This window comes from Atheta coriaria, unplaced genomic scaffold (genome assembly GCF_025399875.1).
Source record: "Atheta coriaria isolate IRGN ID8LTWV9N9 unplaced genomic scaffold, Caltech_Dcor_3.1 hic_scaffold_10_pilon, whole genome shotgun sequence".
Taxonomy (NCBI): domain Eukaryota; kingdom Metazoa; phylum Arthropoda; class Insecta; order Coleoptera; family Staphylinidae; genus Dalotia; species Dalotia coriaria.
This window is the reverse complement of record NW_027045452.1, coordinates 796,513-813,324: the sequence shown is the minus strand read 5'-3', so window position 1 is coordinate 813,324 and position 16,812 is coordinate 796,513. Positions and strand designations below refer to the sequence as shown.

General features: G+C 36.3%; 8 protein-coding genes across 9 annotated transcripts; 4 read left to right on the top strand and 4 right to left on the bottom strand.

Moving 5' to 3' along the window:
- Positions 1–112: 112 nt before the first annotated feature.
- On the top strand, positions 113–2,389 carry LOC135800480 (glycoprotein endo-alpha-1,2-mannosidase). Its single transcript, XM_065313732.1, has 2 exons — positions 113–532; positions 601–2,389. The coding sequence occupies exons 1-2, from the start codon at positions 503–505 to the stop codon at positions 1,996–1,998; spliced, it is 1,428 nt and encodes a 475-aa protein (XP_065169804.1). The 5' UTR covers positions 113–502; the 3' UTR covers positions 1,999–2,389.
- Positions 2,327–6,245, bottom strand: LOC135800472 (exportin-4-like). Its single transcript, XM_065313714.1, has 8 exons — positions 6,105–6,245; positions 5,655–6,041; positions 5,078–5,598; positions 4,853–5,024; positions 4,500–4,786; positions 3,955–4,429; positions 3,732–3,901; positions 2,327–3,665 (listed from the first exon to the last, which is right to left on the bottom strand). The coding sequence occupies exons 1-8, from the start codon at positions 6,153–6,155 to the stop codon at positions 2,393–2,395; spliced, it is 3,336 nt and encodes a 1,111-aa protein (XP_065169786.1). The 5' UTR covers positions 6,156–6,245; the 3' UTR covers positions 2,327–2,392.
- A 610-nt stretch (positions 6,246–6,855) lies between these two features.
- Positions 6,856–8,246, bottom strand: LOC135800741 (putative gustatory receptor 28b). Its single transcript, XM_065314059.1, has 4 exons — positions 7,269–8,246; positions 7,143–7,205; positions 7,002–7,091; positions 6,856–6,939 (listed from the first exon to the last, which is right to left on the bottom strand). The coding sequence occupies exons 1-4, from the start codon at positions 8,244–8,246 to the stop codon at positions 6,856–6,858; spliced, it is 1,215 nt and encodes a 404-aa protein (XP_065170131.1).
- Positions 8,247–8,640: 394 nt separating this feature from the next.
- LOC135800490 (trypsin-7-like) lies at positions 8,641–9,648 on the top strand. Of its 2 annotated transcripts, XM_065313743.1 has the most exons (4): positions 8,641–8,674; positions 8,728–8,947; positions 9,000–9,396; positions 9,460–9,648. In XM_065313743.1, the coding sequence occupies exons 2-4, from the start codon at positions 8,793–8,795 to the stop codon at positions 9,610–9,612; spliced, it is 705 nt and encodes a 234-aa protein (XP_065169815.1). In that variant the 5' UTR covers positions 8,641–8,674; positions 8,728–8,792; the 3' UTR covers positions 9,613–9,648. The 2 variants fall into 2 exon arrangements, with proteins under 2 accessions (XP_065169815.1, XP_065169814.1); XM_065313742.1 differs by lacking the exon at positions 8,641–8,674 and having other exon boundaries at positions 8,687–8,947.
- On the bottom strand, positions 9,574–11,672 carry LOC135800739 (transmembrane protease serine 9-like). Its single transcript, XM_065314057.1, has 4 exons — positions 11,515–11,672; positions 10,666–11,453; positions 9,865–10,527; positions 9,574–9,810 (listed from the first exon to the last, which is right to left on the bottom strand). Exons 1-4 carry the CDS (start codon positions 11,627–11,629, stop codon positions 9,661–9,663), a joined length of 1,716 nt encoding a protein of 571 aa, XP_065170129.1. The 5' UTR covers positions 11,630–11,672; the 3' UTR covers positions 9,574–9,660.
- A 700-nt stretch (positions 11,673–12,372) lies between these two features.
- On the top strand, positions 12,373–13,364 carry LOC135800491 (trypsin beta-like). The gene is made up of 2 exons (XM_065313744.1): positions 12,373–12,679; positions 12,738–13,364. The coding sequence occupies exons 1-2, from the start codon at positions 12,468–12,470 to the stop codon at positions 13,267–13,269; spliced, it is 744 nt and encodes a 247-aa protein (XP_065169816.1). The 5' UTR covers positions 12,373–12,467; the 3' UTR covers positions 13,270–13,364.
- Positions 13,365–13,376: 12 nt separating this feature from the next.
- Positions 13,377–14,956, top strand: LOC135800486 (uncharacterized). Its single transcript, XM_065313738.1, has 4 exons — positions 13,377–13,557; positions 13,725–13,961; positions 14,031–14,444; positions 14,497–14,956. The coding sequence occupies exons 1-4, from the start codon at positions 13,507–13,509 to the stop codon at positions 14,851–14,853; spliced, it is 1,059 nt and encodes a 352-aa protein (XP_065169810.1). The 5' UTR covers positions 13,377–13,506; the 3' UTR covers positions 14,854–14,956.
- On the bottom strand, positions 14,858–16,110 carry LOC135800497 (uncharacterized). The gene is made up of 5 exons (XM_065313752.1): positions 15,953–16,110; positions 15,720–15,893; positions 15,489–15,603; positions 15,184–15,407; positions 14,858–15,145 (listed from the first exon to the last, which is right to left on the bottom strand). The coding sequence occupies exons 1-4, from the start codon at positions 16,008–16,010 to the stop codon at positions 15,275–15,277; spliced, it is 480 nt and encodes a 159-aa protein (XP_065169824.1). The 5' UTR covers positions 16,011–16,110; the 3' UTR covers positions 14,858–15,145; positions 15,184–15,274.
- Between the last annotated feature and the right edge of the window lie 702 nt (positions 16,111–16,812).

The following is a 16,812-nucleotide window of genomic DNA, read 5'->3' as shown; positions in this document are numbered from 1 at the left end:
CACAGATCAATTGTTCCTACAACATTCTCTCATGGCTTAGGTTTTATTTAATTTTCTTCACAGACCGTTTGCTTTTTCAAACCTATTCTAATGTACAGTTGGTTGCCTGCGTTTATCAGAAAAATTTTGTACTTATTGATTTTCTAAATTCACCAAGTATCTCTAATATTATAGAAAATATAAAGTCTAAAGTTTGGAAAATAGTTTGTCAATAAACTTTACACAAAACTGATAATATAATCAATTATTAAAATCAAGATTAACTTTATAAAGGTCGTGTGCGATGGTCCGGAAGATTTCCTGCGCGGCGCAGGTCTCCCGGAAAACTGCACCAGTTATTCCAGTTCATTGTTGATATCAGTTCCAGCTAGATCCAATACGGTTATATCATCGAACTGAGAGTAGAATTACTCAAGAAGCGAATGTGGTATTTAAAATGCCAATAACTTAATGAAATATATCACGCAATTAAAAATAAAGTCGTCTTAAATAAATTGCATTCATGGATAACGATCCAGCTAGCTCTTCCAAGGTTGGTGCTCTTCAACTCATAATGTATATGAATAGTATGAATGTAGATGTATTTCAATTGTTTGGTAGATGAAACAAGGATTCCGCATGAAATGGTACCTGAAACGCTACCTAAATAAAACAACCCTATTTGCCACAATGCTCTTCCTGTGTTGCACCTATTTCTTTCTTCAAGTGTCCTCCAAAAGTCCCCAAGGCCTTGCCATCACCACTGTGGTTGCTCCTTCCACCGAAGAAGCGACATGGGATCCCGTCAATGACAACATGATCATCACCAGCAATGTCTTCAATAATATGGCTCTACGCAACCAGATGCTTCGACGAAAAGTAGAGAAACTAAAGAAAAACTTTCAGATGCCCCGCAGCGTACCAGTTTCGAGCCGTGCGGGTATCAAACCAAATTATAGGGTACACATCTTCTACTACGCCTGGTACGGGAATATAGAGTACGATGGTTCATTCAAGCACTGGAATCACTCGTTCGTCCCGAATTGGAAAAATGAAGACCATCGTGTATATCCAACTGGATCACACGGGGCTCCAAACGACATTGGAAGTAATTACTACCCAGCGCTAGGATGTTACAGCTCTAAGGATCCTAAAACTATTAACACGCACATGAAGCAAATGCGGGACGCTGGAATCGGTGTATTGGTACTGTCATGGTCGCCACCAAACTATCCGGATAGTCCTGACGCATTGATTGATTTATTATTTGATTCAGCGGCGAAGTACGACCTTAAAATTGCGCTGCACATAGAGCCATATCCCGCCAGACATCCTGCTAACCTGCGAAGTTACTTGAGGGACTTCCTCAACAGATTCGGCCAACATCCGGCCCTGTATAAAACACGCAAACCTTTCGGCGAGAAAGATCTTCCAGTCTTTTACGTGTACGATTCCTATCTGATTCCGGATTATGTATGGCGCGATCTGCTCGGCAAGAAAGGCAAGCTCAGTGTTCGCGATACAGACTTAGATGCCATTTTCATAGGGTTGTTAGTTGATTTAAGCCATAGAACACACATCAAGAAGTCGCACTTTGATGGATTCTATACATATTTCGCAGCAAATAGTTTCTCCTATGGTAGCACCTGGAAGAATTGGAAAACCCTGTCCAGATATGCAAAACAAAATAATCTAGTATTCAGTCCATCTGTGGGGCCTGGATATATAGATACCAATATTAGACCGTGGAACGCACAAAATAGCCGTCACCGCCGCCATGGACAATACTACGATGTTGGTTGGAGGACAGCATTAAGCGCTGGCACGCCGTACATTTCCATCACTAGTTTCAACGAATGGCATGAAGGCACTCAAATTGAACCAGCCCAGAGCAAATCGAATGGTGGCTTCCCGTATCTCGATTACGCGCCGGAAGGTCAGATGTTTTACATCAATCTGACCCAGTTCTGGGTGGAGCAATACGAGAAAGTGCTCAAATTGGGCATTTACAAGGAATAAAATAATTTCGAAACTCTTCGTCTACCTGCATGTACATCCAACCAAACAATACAAAACGTACCAATCTAAACGTAATGTCCAACTCTTGTAAATATGACTGTGATACGTGTTATTCGAGAAAACGAGGTATATCAAAAATTTCAATATTATATGTAAGATATTATTTACATAGCAATAATAGACTGCATGTTTTGTTGTTCTTTGCGATACTAAGGTTGCATATCTTCGACGGACTAACTATGTAGCTGTTTAGGATTAGACTACTGGAAAATTGCCAAACCACCCTGTTAGTTGTTACAATAATGTTATAATATAATACATAAAATGATTGTACTTGCGTTTCTGTATTCTGTATGTTATGAAAGTATAAAAGATACCAACTTAAATCAAAGAGTCACTTAATCAGTAAAAATCCATGCACATTGGCGATAAATTTATCAAATTGTCGCATAAATTGCACTTTTTGCGTCGGATTGCATTCAACATTTCGCTGCCAATGTAATTTGTTAAATTCGACAGCTAAACGCTCCGCCACTCGCTCATCACTCTGACTCTGAATCAATCCCTGGACAAGCATCTGATACTGATCCGGGAAAATACAGTGTAAAGCAAATATACAAGTGCTAACCGAGCTAATATGCTCCGAATTAATCTGTTGCGTTAGTGTGAGGTCCAGAATTAAACTGAGAAACGGACGTAGCAACTGATACAACTTACTGTTGGTGAGCTGATATTGATAGACATTCGTCGCCATTGTTTCGATAAAATCAAGGCACACTTGAACCACATCGGCGTGAAATTTGGTGATGCCAAGTTCAATTAACGTCATTACCTTCGTAAGCATATCATCATTCATAGCCACCACTTTCTCGGGATACATATCGCTCATCAGTACTAAAAATTGGTAGAACTGTAAGCTAAGTTTAGGATATCGTAACAACTCAATGGTTATCAACGGCATTAAATATTGTAATCCGTACATGGCGACATCGGATGCCTTGAGGGGATTCTCTTCGCTGGTGCTCAACGAACCTAAATCTAACCAGTCTTTACACAGAACGTGCGAAAGTAAACTTAGTAATAAACTAATATCTTCCAAACTATCCTCTTCATCGGAAGCGTCTGCACTGAAACGGTTTTGGTTGTATTTCGCGTAGGTTTGCACCATGGCATAGGTACTCTCATAGAGTCGCTTACTGGCGAAATTGTCTAAGTGGCAGAGCATGTTTTTGGCGCACTGTCCAAAAAGTTCGAGTATTAATTGAACGATTACCTGATAATTATGATACATTCCAAGTATAACCGGCAGCTCGGATAATATCGGCGACAGAAAATCAAACACGAGAGGAATCGTGGGTTTCTTACTGCCTTGACTGATGCCGATAAGTTTCTCGACAATGTCGATCAGCTCAACTTTAATGTGGTCTTGATGGTAAATGCGGTTCAAGTTTTCTTGGCACAGAATTTCCTTGAGGCGCTGCTCTACTGGTTTTAGAATTTGCTTGTAGAAATCATCTCGTTCGCTGTCGCGCGTTAGACAACTACCCGCGAGGATAAATCCTTTGAACAATTCTTTTCGAATATTTGTAGGCAACACTCCGGGCAAAATCGTAGCTTGAAGTTTTATCAGATTCCATAAACCTTCGGATTTGACTATGTATTCGGATCTAATAACAAAGATATGTGGTTTGGTAAAAAAGGAACAAATATTAACAAGTAAGCATTGCACTCACTTATCTGCGACTCCAACAATTTCGGTGAATGTATCCACTGTATCACGTAGCAGTACGGCTTCGTCCTTACAGTAAAACATATTGGATTGAATTTTCTCTAGCAAGAAGTTTGTTACAAATGTGGCACCATCAGTGTCCTTGCCCAGTGCACCAATCAAAGTAGGACTAAACTAAAAATAACTAAAAATAGCAATATTTCTTAAATCAGTAAACAAAAACTTACTTCATTATAATAAGTCTCAGTAGGCAGGAGATACGAAAGGCACCATCGCTTCAAAAACCACATAAGTGTGCAGCCCACTTCGGGACTCATAAACGCACCAAGATTGTTCTCATTCGCTTGTTTCTCCATTGTGCATAAGCACAAAACGTCGCTGAATATCCTAATAGCTTGATCGCATTTATCAAGACAATCAATATTTACACCTGGATTTCGCACACTCGCCATTGTCTTCAGTGTTGATTCCAAATCGGCATCGCCTTTTGTACACTTATCTATAGAATGCATCATTATTTCCGATGGTATCAGCGGTGTTTCGCCAACGCTGTCCATACAGAGTGTATGTCCTGCAATCAGAAGCAACCAGTGCAAGTCTTCGAAAAGATTGTCCAATACCACAGAATCATCGTAATTCATTGCCTGTTGCGTCATGCTGTGAAGATGGCTGCCAAGCTTAACAATCCGTACTTCTAATAATCTAGCCAATCAAACAAACCACTCGTATTATACAACAATGCATTATTATAAATTTAAATTAAAATCAATACCTAATGAGCATTGGCAATGAATGATCTAGTGCAACACGTCCAAACAAACCGATGGCTTGTAAGTTATCTTGAAATTTAATGCGATCATTGTCTTCGTCCTCTTCAACCTCATCTACCTCACGAGGTCTTTGTCCTTCTGGTGGAGCCAAATGAAACTCCAAATATGTATTGAATAATTGCACAGCCGATTGAATAAAAACATCTGATTGACCTTTGTACTCTTCTATCATTAGTGTCCATGCTTCAAACATGCGTTCAAAAGCAACTGCATAATTTCCATTGGGTGTCTAAACAAATGATAAGCACCAATTTATCAAACAAATTATTACATAGTGTATTTATGGTTGTCTTACACTTTCTTCTAAAGTAGAGCCTTCAATGAAAAAACACGTAAGTCTAGTTATTTCATCAAAATATGACACTTGTAAGCTGATGGGGAGTCGCAAAATGTCTTTAACAAAAGACAAACGAATGTTCAACACAATATTTGCTACTCCCACCGATTCTTTTGATTTGATAGTAACACTAAAACAGTTATTTGGCTAAATATCAATCTATTGTTTGATTTGAGGTCTTACCAAGTTATTAACTTTAAAAAGTTTTCCATATATAAAGCCAGATACTCTAATTCATTGGCATTCTGGAATATACCGCCATTTAATGAAGCCAATTGTACTAGACACGTCATCGCATGATTACTAAGCTCATCCAGATCGCGCACTTTCCAATAAATTTGGAACATAAGCGGCAATAAGTCTGGCGAGAGCATTATTTCCGCCCAAGATATGCCAAGTGTCAATCTGGTTTCCAATTCAACAAATCTCGCTGACAATCTTGCACGTTTCCAAGTTAAAACAGTTTCGCAAATGCGTAAGATGTGATCTAAAAGTGAAGTCACATTCGGTGCAAATGGCGGATCATTCTTCGTCACTTCAGATAACACAGTGAGACAAAATCGAAAAATGCGCTTCAAGTCAGTTGCTTCAAATTGCATCTTTGCTTTTTTGTGTACTTCAAGTGGCAAACCAACATCGGTTGATTTTATTGTTATTGCATATTCTTGCATTAAATTTATTATTACCTTACAACCCAATATTTGCTATAAAAAATTCAAAGTCAATATTTATTAAATTATTAAATAGAACAAGTACCTACTTTATTTGTGTCTGAATTTATGATTAAATTCTCTACATCTTGTAAAATACTTCTCCTTTCCAGACCAAAATCATCTACACTTGCCCTCTTGACCATGATTGCAATCACCTGCAGCAGGCGTTCTTGTACAAATGAGGGCAAACTTTTGGTGCATACATAATTCATTAAATAATCTCTAAGTTGCAAAATATCAGTCTCATTGAGATATGACCACTCACGAATCAAAGCACATTTTATTGCCTCACCAGCTTCAAATTTAACATAATCATTTGAAGACGTCTCTAGCAGATGCTTGCACATGTTGTATGGTGATTTGGTCTTACGAAAATTGAGAATAATTGACTCTGCAACTCTTCTTTGTTCATTGGTAACTAAATTCGGCGCGGCCTATTGTTGCAAAAAGTCAGATTTATTCATCGGTGTTGAAAAGTTAAAAATTGTGTACCTTACCATTATTATCGTGGCAGCATTTTCTAACTCTAAAATTAATTGCTTGTCCATCTTTTGGGCACTAAATGAGCAAAATATGCTCGTTTACAGTTGCGATGAAGAACAAGATTAGTGAGGTTACGTTTATTTGTTCATACGGTTGCGACATCTGCAATTTGTAATAAGCAGTAGGATACTATCAAATGAAATCTGTTTAAATAAAATGTTGTGTACGTGCGTCTGCCTTTTGTTAAAGATATTTTGCGTTTTCCTAGAAGTTTACAAGTATCATATTTTAATGAATTAGCTAGACTTACGTGGTTTTGTGTTTTCGCTTTCTTGGCAAATCTCGACATTCAGTTTTTCTTCTTCCGGTTTTTTTATTCCTTTAGTAGTCACTCCCTGTAGTTCCCTGTAGTTATACTTTGGGTAAATAAACTTAATAAATAATTCATGTGTATAATTAGTGAGTATTAGTGTTCTTCATCTAAAAATATTTGATTCTTTGAGATTATAATGAGTTAAAATTATATTTGCGTTTCAACCTTAATATTGCTATAAGACTTTTCACAAAAAGATAAGAAATGTGAAATTTGCATGAAGATCTCTTTCGATGAAACCAGATGAATAAAACATAAGATAAATTATGTTAAGAGGATGGACAGTTGGTCTAAGGAAATAAATATTTACTTGATTATAATGTAATGATATTTATATTTGTTTAATCGATACAGAAAAAATTACACTTAAAATAATAACAAAAAACATTCATTCAAGGACATGTGGTTGGTGGAGCATTGAAATTAATATCAAATTGTATTACAATGATCAAGTAAGTTGTAATTGTTCCTAAAATCTAAAAAATTGTCAATAATTGTTACCAAATATGTCTTATCAAACATGTGCATATTAACTTACAGTCGTGACTAACGGATAGTCAAGGCGAAGAAAACCGTTTGCAGTGTAATTAGGCGTTTGTTGTATTACTTGCATTGAGAAATAAGCAATCTGAAGATATAAATACATATATATTATGTGCGTATTAGGCTGATAACATACCTCATCCCTGATGTCCTGATCTAAATCCCACATTTGATGTAAACATTTACCCGTTTCTTTAGCCTTAAACGACAAAAATTAGTAAATTCACATTGTTTCATTGAATTATATTTTGATCATATTTACTTTATTTGTAGCCGATGCGGGAATGCAAGTGATCATTATTAACTTGTATGCATGGAAACCAGTATTGATTGCAATTGACGCATATTCTGTACCATTACGAATATTTGGATTTTTTATAGTTGTATACAAATATATCAATAGTGTATTCAACATTATAAATCTGGAAATAATCAACACCAACACAAAAAACCCGAAGGTTGAATCAACACGTTTGGACAGTTTCCTTAAGTCATTATACAACTTGCCATAAGTTTGTATGTTTTTCTTTACTTCACTCTTTTTACAATCATCACGCCGCCATTTTCTTTCGTAATTATCAAGAATTGCTTTGTTTAACCAATTAAATCTTTGCTTTAACATTAACACCATGTTAATATACTCATTCAGCTGAAACGAGTTCAGCATACTCATAATATTCAATCCGGAATTGATTAAAATAATTCTGTACGGCGCGGTGATAACAAGCATGATGGTTTTGAAAATATTCTGAGCCAACACCAATGCAATTTCGATGATTGCTACTCTTCTAGCTTTGATATAATCAATTTTAATGCCAGCTGAAGAAAGACGTTTGTCCAGTTCAATAAATTGTTCAATTGTACGCAGGTCACTCTTCCTGGACAACATAGCTGAGATTAACTCAATAATGGTCACGATGATTCCACAATACACGTCGATATCTAGTACAACGGTAGTCATTTCATCCGGCAATCCTTCATATATGAGCGAAGTGTGAAAAAACGCGACAACAGCAAAAACGATTAAAATGCGCACTGCAGCAAGATAGATAAAATTCTTGGAAACAATAAGTTTGCGGTTTGGAGGTTGACCTTCAAAGGAGAGGTGTAAGACGCCGATTATTTTTGATAACCAGTACGAGGGCATTAAAGCAAAATAAAAATCCTCAGCGGTTGTTACATGTACAGGTTTTGCCATTTCGGGTTTAATTTTATTAGAAGGATACATTGGAGTAGACATTTCCAGGAAAAGCAACAACTCGACTAGATTAACGCAGAGTTAATATTGAACTGATACCAAACCAGTTTAAAGTTGATATAGAAATCACAACGTTAATTAATTTGTTATTATTGGTCGCAGGAACTAATGAGATATTAATTGGGTTTAGTACAAGTATAAAAACACAAATAAAAGAAAAAAATCATAAAAATAGACTTCACAAATAACAACAACAAAGGTCAATGAGTCACACATTCATGTACCTAAGGCTTAATTTTGAGGTTATTTTGAGGTTACATGTATGACGTATGTAATATTTTTATCTATATTTGAGGTAAATGTATAGATTACACAGATTTAAAAACGTATTAAATTATTTGACTACTTTCTTATCACTTTTTGTTAAAATCTTTATGCTCTAATAATTACTGCGAACAACTTGTAATTTAGTCAGTATATTTTAATAAATAGTAAACAATGAAGTTAATTATTTTATTACTAGTTTCTTGCAGTTGCCATTTAAATTTTGTTTTTTGCAATGATGTTTACACGGATTATGATGATTTTATGCCGGGTGATGGCGGAAAAATAGTTGGCGGTACAAAAGCCCAAATTATAAACTTCCCTTATCAAGTCTCTTTGCGCATCAATGGTGTGCACGCTTGTGGTGGTGCTATTGTTAGTATAAAATACGTTGTCACAGCAGGGCACTGCGTTTATGGGTAACACAACCTCAAAATATAACCTACAAACCTGAATTAAACCTTAATTTAGACTTTCAGCTAGCAGCCTAAAAGTATACGTAGGTTCATCAAGCCGTACGTACGGTGGACAAACCTACAGGGTCGTAAAAATTAGTAAACATCCAATGTTTGATTTACATAATTTAAACTACGACATTGCTGTGCTTGAAGTGCGACCAATGAAACTCAGCAACGCAGTTAAACCCATCAGTATAACTTCATTAACCAGTATCGATGAAGGCATGATTGGTACTGTCAGTGGATGGGGATATCAACACGAAAATGGAGCATCAGCAGCCAATGATCTACAAAGCCTAGAAGTACCGATACTATCAAGAGATTACTGTAAAAACGTTTATAAAATGTATTTATATTCGGATGTTATGTTTTGTGCTGGATTCAAAGATGGAAACAAAGATGCCTGTCAAGTTAGTACAAAATATGGTAATATGGTAACCTAAAGCAAGTGTATTTGATTTGTTTTGTTTCAGGGAGACTCTGGTGGCCCCATCGTAATAGACAATGAACTGGCAGGTGTTATATCTTGGGGAGTAGGTTGCGCAAGAGCTGATAATCCAGGTGTGTACACTAACATCCCCAACCCATCAATTAGAAACTTTATAAGACAAATTACAAGTTTATAATTTAACAAACTGATAAATATAATTGTTTTAAAGTTGTTTTTACATAATTCAAACAATTCCTGCATATTTATTAAGAAAACTCCTCATGGCGTAGATATTTGTGTAAACCCCAGGTCTATTTGGACGGGCACACCCTCTGCCCCATGAAACAATACCAATTATTTCTTTTTCAAACACCAAAGGACCTCCAGAATCACCCTAAAACAAAACATAATAGATCCACAATTAAACAAATATTTATTATATGTTTACTTGACAGGCATCCTTTTCACCAGCAACATAACCAGCACAAATCATCCTTGAAGTCAAAGTTTTCTTATAAAACTCAAGACAAGTCAATGGCGGTATCAATGGCACATTGACAGCTTGTAGGGTTTTGGCAGCAGTTCCTCCTTCACTAGTGTAACCCCATCCTGACACTACAGCCAGCGCGTCCAAAGGAAACTTTTTTCTGTTTGCAACCCGGATGGGTCTTGCTGTTTCTGTGAAATCCAATTCATTTGCAAGCTCAACCAAAGCCATATCATAATCAAGCGAGGTGTCGTTAAATTGTGGATGTAGATACGCTTTGGTTACACTGATAATTTGTCCGGATTCACTTCCAACGTTAGTGGTACCAGCTTGAATAGTTAATTTAGTTACGTGACTTAAGTGTGGTTTAATACAATGCCCAGCGGTGAGAACGAATCGATCCGAGATAATGGTACCACCACAAAAATGGTTACCGGCTATCCGGAGCGATATCTGATAGTAAAAGTCTTTCATATCCGCATCGAAACCGTTGACGATTTTTTCATCACCGTAGTTGTAATACTCGTAAAACTCATCATCACAAATGACTTTTACGTATAACACAGATATAGTTATTAATAAAAAGAAAAATTTTGGACACATTTTTGGAAAACGTTGAGGATTTCACTTGAGATAGGTTTTTATAGAATTTTTAAAGTTTTCTATCATAAAAATTTATGCGTTTATAACCTTAATTTTACTATTACAATGTTTGCAATGCATGTAAGTCCTAAAATAGACCAAACATCAAAGTTATTTGTGAATTTGATTTACATAATCCCTGATAGCGGCAACATTGGTGTAAACCCCAGGGAATTTGGGTCGAGCACACCCATAACCCCAGGAAACAATTCCTACCAGTTTACCATTGGATACTAAAGGTCCACCGGAGTCACCTTGACAAGCATCCTTGCCACCTTCATCAATATGACCCGCGCAGATCATTCGTTCGGTAATAACACCTTCCCCATAGGCTTTATTACATCTTTCACGACTTACAATAGGTACCTCTACTGCGTGCAACTTTTGAGGTCCTTGTCCATTCTCTGATAGATATCCCCAGCCGGAGACAATACTCATTGCTCCGTTTTGCACAACTATACCCGCATCAATCAACGGGACAGGTCGAGCTATCTTTGAAAAGAATATTGGGTTGTTCATTTCTAGCACAGTGACATCATAATCTATATTGATGCTGTTATACTGAGGATGTTGGTAGATGCGTCGGACTGATCGCATGATTCCCCCGGAATTGTGCAAAGAAGATCCAGCGCGTATTTTGAAAAGGTTAGGATCTGTCACACCATCTGTGCAATGAGCAGCGGTGAGGATAAACTTCGAGCCTATCAAAGCTCCTCCACAAATGTGCCGCCACGCATATTGTACTGATACTTGGTAAGGAAAATCTTCTATGCGAGCTTCAACACCGCCCACAACACGACCATCAAGTTGGGTTAGTTTTGAAGGTTCATGTTTGACCATTATTTCAGGCGGTGCAACAGAAGTCATTGGAGTCTCAACAGCTTTGGTTTCTGATGTCGTTGGCACAGCTGGTAAGATAAATTAATTAGAATCAAATTGTATATTGTAATACGTACGAGCTATTTTTACCAAAAGAGTATCCTATTATACTTAGTATAACTAACCAGGACGCCATCTTGGAACCCATTTTAAACGTTGAGCAAAACTTCTTGGTCAATGAAAAGACTTTAACGTTGTCCAGCATTTTATACTAAATTTTTAATTATTTCTTGTTTTATTATCATCATAATGAGTTTCTAGAACAACAAACCTATTGAACTAGTAATTGATGAGTTTTTAGACTTGTGATAACTATATTAAACTAGCTTTTGCCCGAGACTTCGTCCCGGTGGTGTTTAATAAAAATGTAATTTGTTTTTACTCTCTTGTTCTGGACATAGTATGTGTCAATTCTATCAATATGATTTGCAATTTTATATTAAAAAAATTAATTATATAAAGAATAGCTTATAATGCACTTCAGCGCGCCATCTCGGATTCAACTATTCAACTATAACTATGATTGAATTTTAATGCCAACTTTTATCCTATAAAAAGGGCCGCCTTTAAGGTTTTCCCGGCAATTATTCGAATTTTTCCCACCGTATAAACCATCTTTGGACTTTAACAAACATTTAAAAAAAGAATTGGCCAAATTGATCTAGGCGTTGTTGAGTTATGCGCATACCAACAGACTTTACGATTAATTTTTATATTATAGTTGTTCAAGTTAATGTTATGAAATCATTTAAAGTCCACCGTTATGAGTTTGATATCTATATCAATAAATAACAAATTGATTTAGGCGATATTGCATCACATTAAATAATGTTTTTTTTTGCTCAAGTGTTGCTTTAAGTGCACTTTACAGCCAAAGTCGAAGTGCGCACGCTCGATATGATTGTTTTATCAGTCCTCCTTAATTGTATTTATACGCTAGGTAAATGTTTATTTGATATCGTATTATCTCCATCGCGATACTCATTAATTTAGTCGGTCACCGAACGTTGCAGGTTTGAGCTGAAAGTTTAATATTGCACAAAATGAAGGGCCTGCAATTGGTCATCGCATGTTTGTGCGTTTATTCAGTTCAAAGTCTTGCGCCACGATTGGACGGACGTGTGATCGGTGGTGAAGTGGTTGAAATCGAACAATATCCTTATCAAGTATCTCTTCAACACAACGGCGCGCATATTTGCGGCGCGACCTTGATCAGTGACCGATTTGTGCTCACAGCTGCGCATTGCACCGATGGGTAAGACACCACATAACCTAACAATTAAATTTCTAACCTCAATTTCTTTTTTTCTTAGTACATACGAATCAGAACTGTCCGTTCGTCTAGGTTCATCCTACCATGCGCAAGGAGGTGTGGTCGTACGAGTTTCAAAAACCAACCAACATGAAGACTACGATTCCGATAATATGTACAATGACATAACTGTATTGGAATTGACTGAATCTGTACAATATTCAGCTGGAATCCAACCCGTGAGGTTGACTTCATACGACCCAAGCGAAAACTCCGAAGTTGTCATTTCCGGTTGGGGCCGGACTTCAGGCGGGAACCCATCTCAACTCAACGCGGCTATTATCAACGTCGTGAACAAGGAGACTTGTGTCGATAATTATAAAGACATTAACGATGTAAATGACGATATGTTCTGTGCGGCCGCGCCATTGAAAGATGCTTGTCAAGGTGACTCCGGTGGACCATTAGTAGGTAACGGGCAATTAGTAGGTGTAGTCTCATGGGGATACGGTTGTGCGCAGCCGCAATATCCTGGGGTTTACACGAGCGTTGCTAATATGAGGGATTTTATCTATAAGTATGCACAAGTATAAAACAATAATGTATAATGGTTATTATCTTAGATCTTGACTAATTATCGTAGCTGACATCATGTAATAATAATAATAATAAATTGTTTTAACATAAATCATCATGTTTACGAAATTGCCGGCTATCTGTAGCACATTCCCTACACGTCCGATTCGTGTATGCTATTATTAGTTACATATAAAACTTAGCCTCGCGCAACAACATTCAATCAGTTCGTTTTTGTCAAGTGCACACTGCAAATGCAATTAATCCGCGCGATGAAACTGTTGGTGTGTTTCGCTTTCCTTGCCGTGAGTATGAGTGGAATATTCTAGTTTTTGTTTTAATACGATTATGTTGACATAAGACTTATCAATGGTAATATGCATATGTTATAATGTGTGCCTTGTGATTTAAGCCCAGATAAACGGTTTTACAATGCAGCCTTTATTTGTTTTCGCTGCTTTCATTGACGTAGGTGTTAACCGTCAAGGTCAGCGACGCAAAGCTTGGATTTCATGAACGCACACAGCAGCGCATTATTGCCGATGTTGATCCTGGTATAGACGACATCGAAGCTTTAATTTTTCTGATCAACGCTGATCAAGAAGGTCTTCTTAAATTGGAAGCCATTGTGGTTACAGAGGGTAACACTGGCTACAACAGTGGTATTCGGAATGTCTTTTTATTACTAAAGGTTCTCAATCGTTTAGATGTAAGGTATATAAACAGAATAAGTTTAAATTTTTTTATTTTTTATTTTTTTTATTTTATTTTGGAGAAGATCCCTGTTTATTTAGGTAGTAAACAAGCACTTCTTCAACATGATACACCAATGGGTGGTTATTATGGAGCTGATGGTCTTGGAGATCTCACGTGGAACTCTTCCATACCCGTGGACCTACTCAAGTCTGAACGAGCATTCGAAGCCATTCAGAAACTGGTCAAGAAATACCCGAATGAAGTTACCTACATGAGTATGGGTCCTTTAACCACTTTGGGTATGACCATCTGGCAATATCCGGAAGTAGCTGATAATCTAAAACAAGTTTATGCTATGGGAGGCTTGGAATACTTAGAGGCTGGAGAATTTAACGTTGCGTTTGATCCAGAATCTGTGGATATTGTTTTTAGGAGTTTAAAGTCAAAAATGTTATTAGTCACATGGCAAGCAGGAACCATCAATACCCCGAAAACAGTAATATATGCTACTTTTTAAATGAATGAAGCTCATAAAATTATTTTTACAGAATTGGTACAAAAACATTACAGATGTTTCTAATCCAGCTTGGAATTTTATGACTCGTGTCCAAGATCAGATAAACACAAATCTCTTCGGAGAGGATTTGTCTAATGCCACGTGGGAACATTGTGATCCAATTGTTCCGGGTGTATTTTTGAATCCTAAATTAATCATAGAAAATTTCATTAGTCCATTGAAAATTGAGGTTGGACGAGTACCGTCTAGGGGAGTGGTGACCAACTCAACTCTCCCGACAGTACCAGTGAATGTTATTCTAGAAATTGACTACGAAACATTTTTGGTTGATTACGTAAATGTGTTCAAAAATGTTTGCAAATCAAAACATTGTAAAGATGTTGATTAACAAATTATTTTCTTCTGGTATGATCTCAATTTTATTGAAATGAGAAATGATATTAACACATATAAGCGCCATCTTTGTTTAAATTATATAGCTGTAACAATGATTGAGTTTCCTTATTACTTTTCATCCCTTATTTACGCCCCTCAAGTTAAATTTTTGTGACAAAAAGTAGCCTATTTGATTCTGTACACTCGAAAGTATCTCTGTACCAAAATTTATCAAAATTGATTTTGTGGTTTACGCGTGAAAGTGTCACAAACAAACTAAAATTCAAAGAGATTCATATTCACGTGTATAATAATAGTTAGAATGTATAATAATAGTTAGAATATTAGTTTCAAAAATAATTACATTTAAATGAATCCTGCTGTGTGATAAATGAAAATTAGTAATCGATTTGAGTATTAGTGGCGGAAATGTGTTAACACATGATGTAAATTATCACTGATAAGACGCTGATGATCGTTGGGTAGAAGACATTAGATGATATCGCCATCGTGGCGCGATTACATCCGTCGGCGTCGTTGCAGCTCTGAACACATCCACGCACGTACCTGTGAATGATTTAGTGATAAGCGCAATCAATATTTCAATATAGCTCAACTCAATTGAACTTTTAATAGATTTTAACTTACTGTCCTCCATAGACAAATCCACCGCAATGAGACATTCGGATTAATTCGGTGTCTGTTGTCAAGGTACCGCTGTCTAATTCACAGCTGCGTATCGTTAACGACGTACCATTCTCAACTGATAACAAAATTTGGAAATTTTAATAATCGAAATTTATTTGAAGTACCAATGAGTATTTACATGAAATAATTACGTAAAATTTTTGTATTTATGAAATTTTAAGAGGAACTTACATTTTCCATTGATTTTCACACAGGAAGTAGCTGGATATAACCCATCCCGTCCTTTCCGACCACCCATGCATGGCGCCTCGAAAAACTTCACCGAAAAGTTATTATGAAATGGATCGTCACACGATGGATTATCACGATTTATTGAAATGCACTTGAAACAATCAATTGAATCACCTGAAAATTTTACACATTGTGTTTTACACAACTTTTATATACGTTTATTTTTATGTTACCAAATTTTATAAAAAATATCAACGTTATCAACACTGTGATGTATAACGATAACGACATTTTTCGATTTTATGTTTTGTTTGTGTTTTGAAAATTTCATTGATTGTGTTACTATGTACGTTCTTCGTGGTGGTTCACAAGTTACTAAACAAAAATGCGGCTAAATATCGATCTCAAGCTACAACTTGTACACGCCAGAATGAAAACTTACATGATCAATAATTTTACTACCGTTTTGCGCCACGCGCCAACCCTTTCGAATATTATCCAAACGGTAGTGGTGGATGGTGATGATGCACAAAGCAAGAGTAATTAGCGATATTATTTTAGTATTTTTAAATTATGAGCGCGGTTCCAGTAAAGATGTGGTTGAACATGAAGGTGTAACGAAATCGCAGCGTGAAATCGAGTTGTTTATTTCAATTTGGACGAAAATAGAACCACAAAAAGACGCAGGAGGCGAAATGTGTTTGACGTGCTCACTATAAAATCGGAATGTAAATTTTAGGTGTATAATGGCTATAGGCGTTAATTTAAAAAAACTCTTTTAGAAAATTTAACTAAAATACAATTCGCTGTAATAGAAATAGTAGAATTGCTAATTTGAAAAAGAAAATTTTTTATAATATTAAATTATATATTTTTATCATATTATACCTATAGACAAAATGATATTAAAATAACAAGATAATAAATAATTTAGACAAAAAACTGAATTTTAAAAAGCAATTGAATGTATATCTAGGTATAGATACTTCGTGGTATATCCATGTTGTGAAAATTTAACATAGGCCACCAAATCTACTTTTTTAAAATTCTCACTATTAATTACCACGAAGTATGTACATACATCGATACGTTC

Bases quoted from the DNA above. Each gene is read 5' to 3' on its own strand.
- LOC135800480 (XM_065313732.1), top strand. From the start codon at position 503: ATGGATAACGATCCAGCTAGCTCTTCCAAG. The intron at 533-600 runs GTTGGTGCTCTT...ATTGTTTGGTAG, and splicing joins ATCCAGCTAGCTCTTCCAAG to ATGAAACAAGGATTCCGCAT.
- LOC135800472 (XM_065313714.1), bottom strand. From the start codon at position 6,155: ATGGACAAGCAATTAATTTTAGAGTTAGAAAATGCTGCCACGATAATA. The intron at 5,599-5,654 runs GTAGGTACTTGT...AATTTTTTATAG, and splicing joins TAAATTCAGACACAAATAAA to CAAATATTGGGTTGTAAGGT. The intron at 4,787-4,852 runs GTAAGACAACCA...TCATTTGTTTAG, and splicing joins GCTCTACTTTAGAAGAAAGT to ACACCCAATGGAAATTATGC.
- LOC135800741 (XM_065314059.1), bottom strand. From the start codon at position 8,246: ATGTCTACTCCAATGTATCCTTCTAATAAAATTAAACCCGAAATGGCA. The intron at 7,206-7,268 runs GTAAATATGATC...TTGTCGTTTAAG, and splicing joins CCGCATCGGCTACAAATAAA to GCTAAAGAAACGGGTAAATG. The intron at 7,092-7,142 runs GTATGTTATCAG...TTATATCTTCAG, and splicing joins ATCAGGACATCAGGGATGAG to ATTGCTTATTTCTCAATGCA.
- LOC135800490 (XM_065313742.1), top strand. From the start codon at position 8,703: ATGAAGTTAATTATTTTATTACTAGTTTCTTGCAGTTGCCATTTAAAT. The intron at 8,948-8,999 runs GTAACACAACCT...ACCTTAATTTAG, and splicing joins GCAGGGCACTGCGTTTATGG to ACTTTCAGCTAGCAGCCTAA. The intron at 9,397-9,459 runs GTTAGTACAAAA...GTTTTGTTTCAG, and splicing joins GAAACAAAGATGCCTGTCAA to GGAGACTCTGGTGGCCCCAT.
- LOC135800739 (XM_065314057.1), bottom strand. From the start codon at position 11,629: ATGCTGGACAACGTTAAAGTCTTTTCATTGACCAAGAAGTTTTGCTCA. The intron at 11,454-11,514 runs GTAAAAATAGCT...TTATCTTACCAG, and splicing joins TATAATAGGATACTCTTTTG to CTGTGCCAACGACATCAGAA. The intron at 9,811-9,864 runs GTAAACATATAA...GTTTTGTTTTAG, and splicing joins GTGAAAAGGATGCCTGTCAA to GGTGATTCTGGAGGTCCTTT.
- LOC135800491 (XM_065313744.1), top strand. From the start codon at position 12,468: ATGAAGGGCCTGCAATTGGTCATCGCATGTTTGTGCGTTTATTCAGTT. The intron at 12,680-12,737 runs GTAAGACACCAC...TTTTTTTCTTAG, and splicing joins GCTGCGCATTGCACCGATGG to TACATACGAATCAGAACTGT.
- LOC135800486 (XM_065313738.1), top strand. From the start codon at position 13,507: ATGCAATTAATCCGCGCGATGAAACTGTTGGTGTGTTTCGCTTTCCTT. The intron at 13,558-13,724 runs GTGAGTATGAGT...TCATTGACGTAG, and splicing joins TGTGTTTCGCTTTCCTTGCC to GTGTTAACCGTCAAGGTCAG. The intron at 14,445-14,496 runs GTAATATATGCT...TTATTTTTACAG, and splicing joins CCATCAATACCCCGAAAACA to AATTGGTACAAAAACATTAC.
- LOC135800497 (XM_065313752.1), bottom strand. From the start codon at position 16,010: ATGTCGTTATCGTTATACATCACAGTGTTGATAACGTTGATATTTTTT. The intron at 15,604-15,719 runs GTAAGTTCCTCT...TTTTGTTATCAG, and splicing joins TGTGAAAATCAATGGAAAAT to TTGAGAATGGTACGTCGTTA. The intron at 15,408-15,488 runs GTAAGTTAAAAT...AATCATTCACAG, and splicing joins GGATTTGTCTATGGAGGACA to GTACGTGCGTGGATGTGTTC.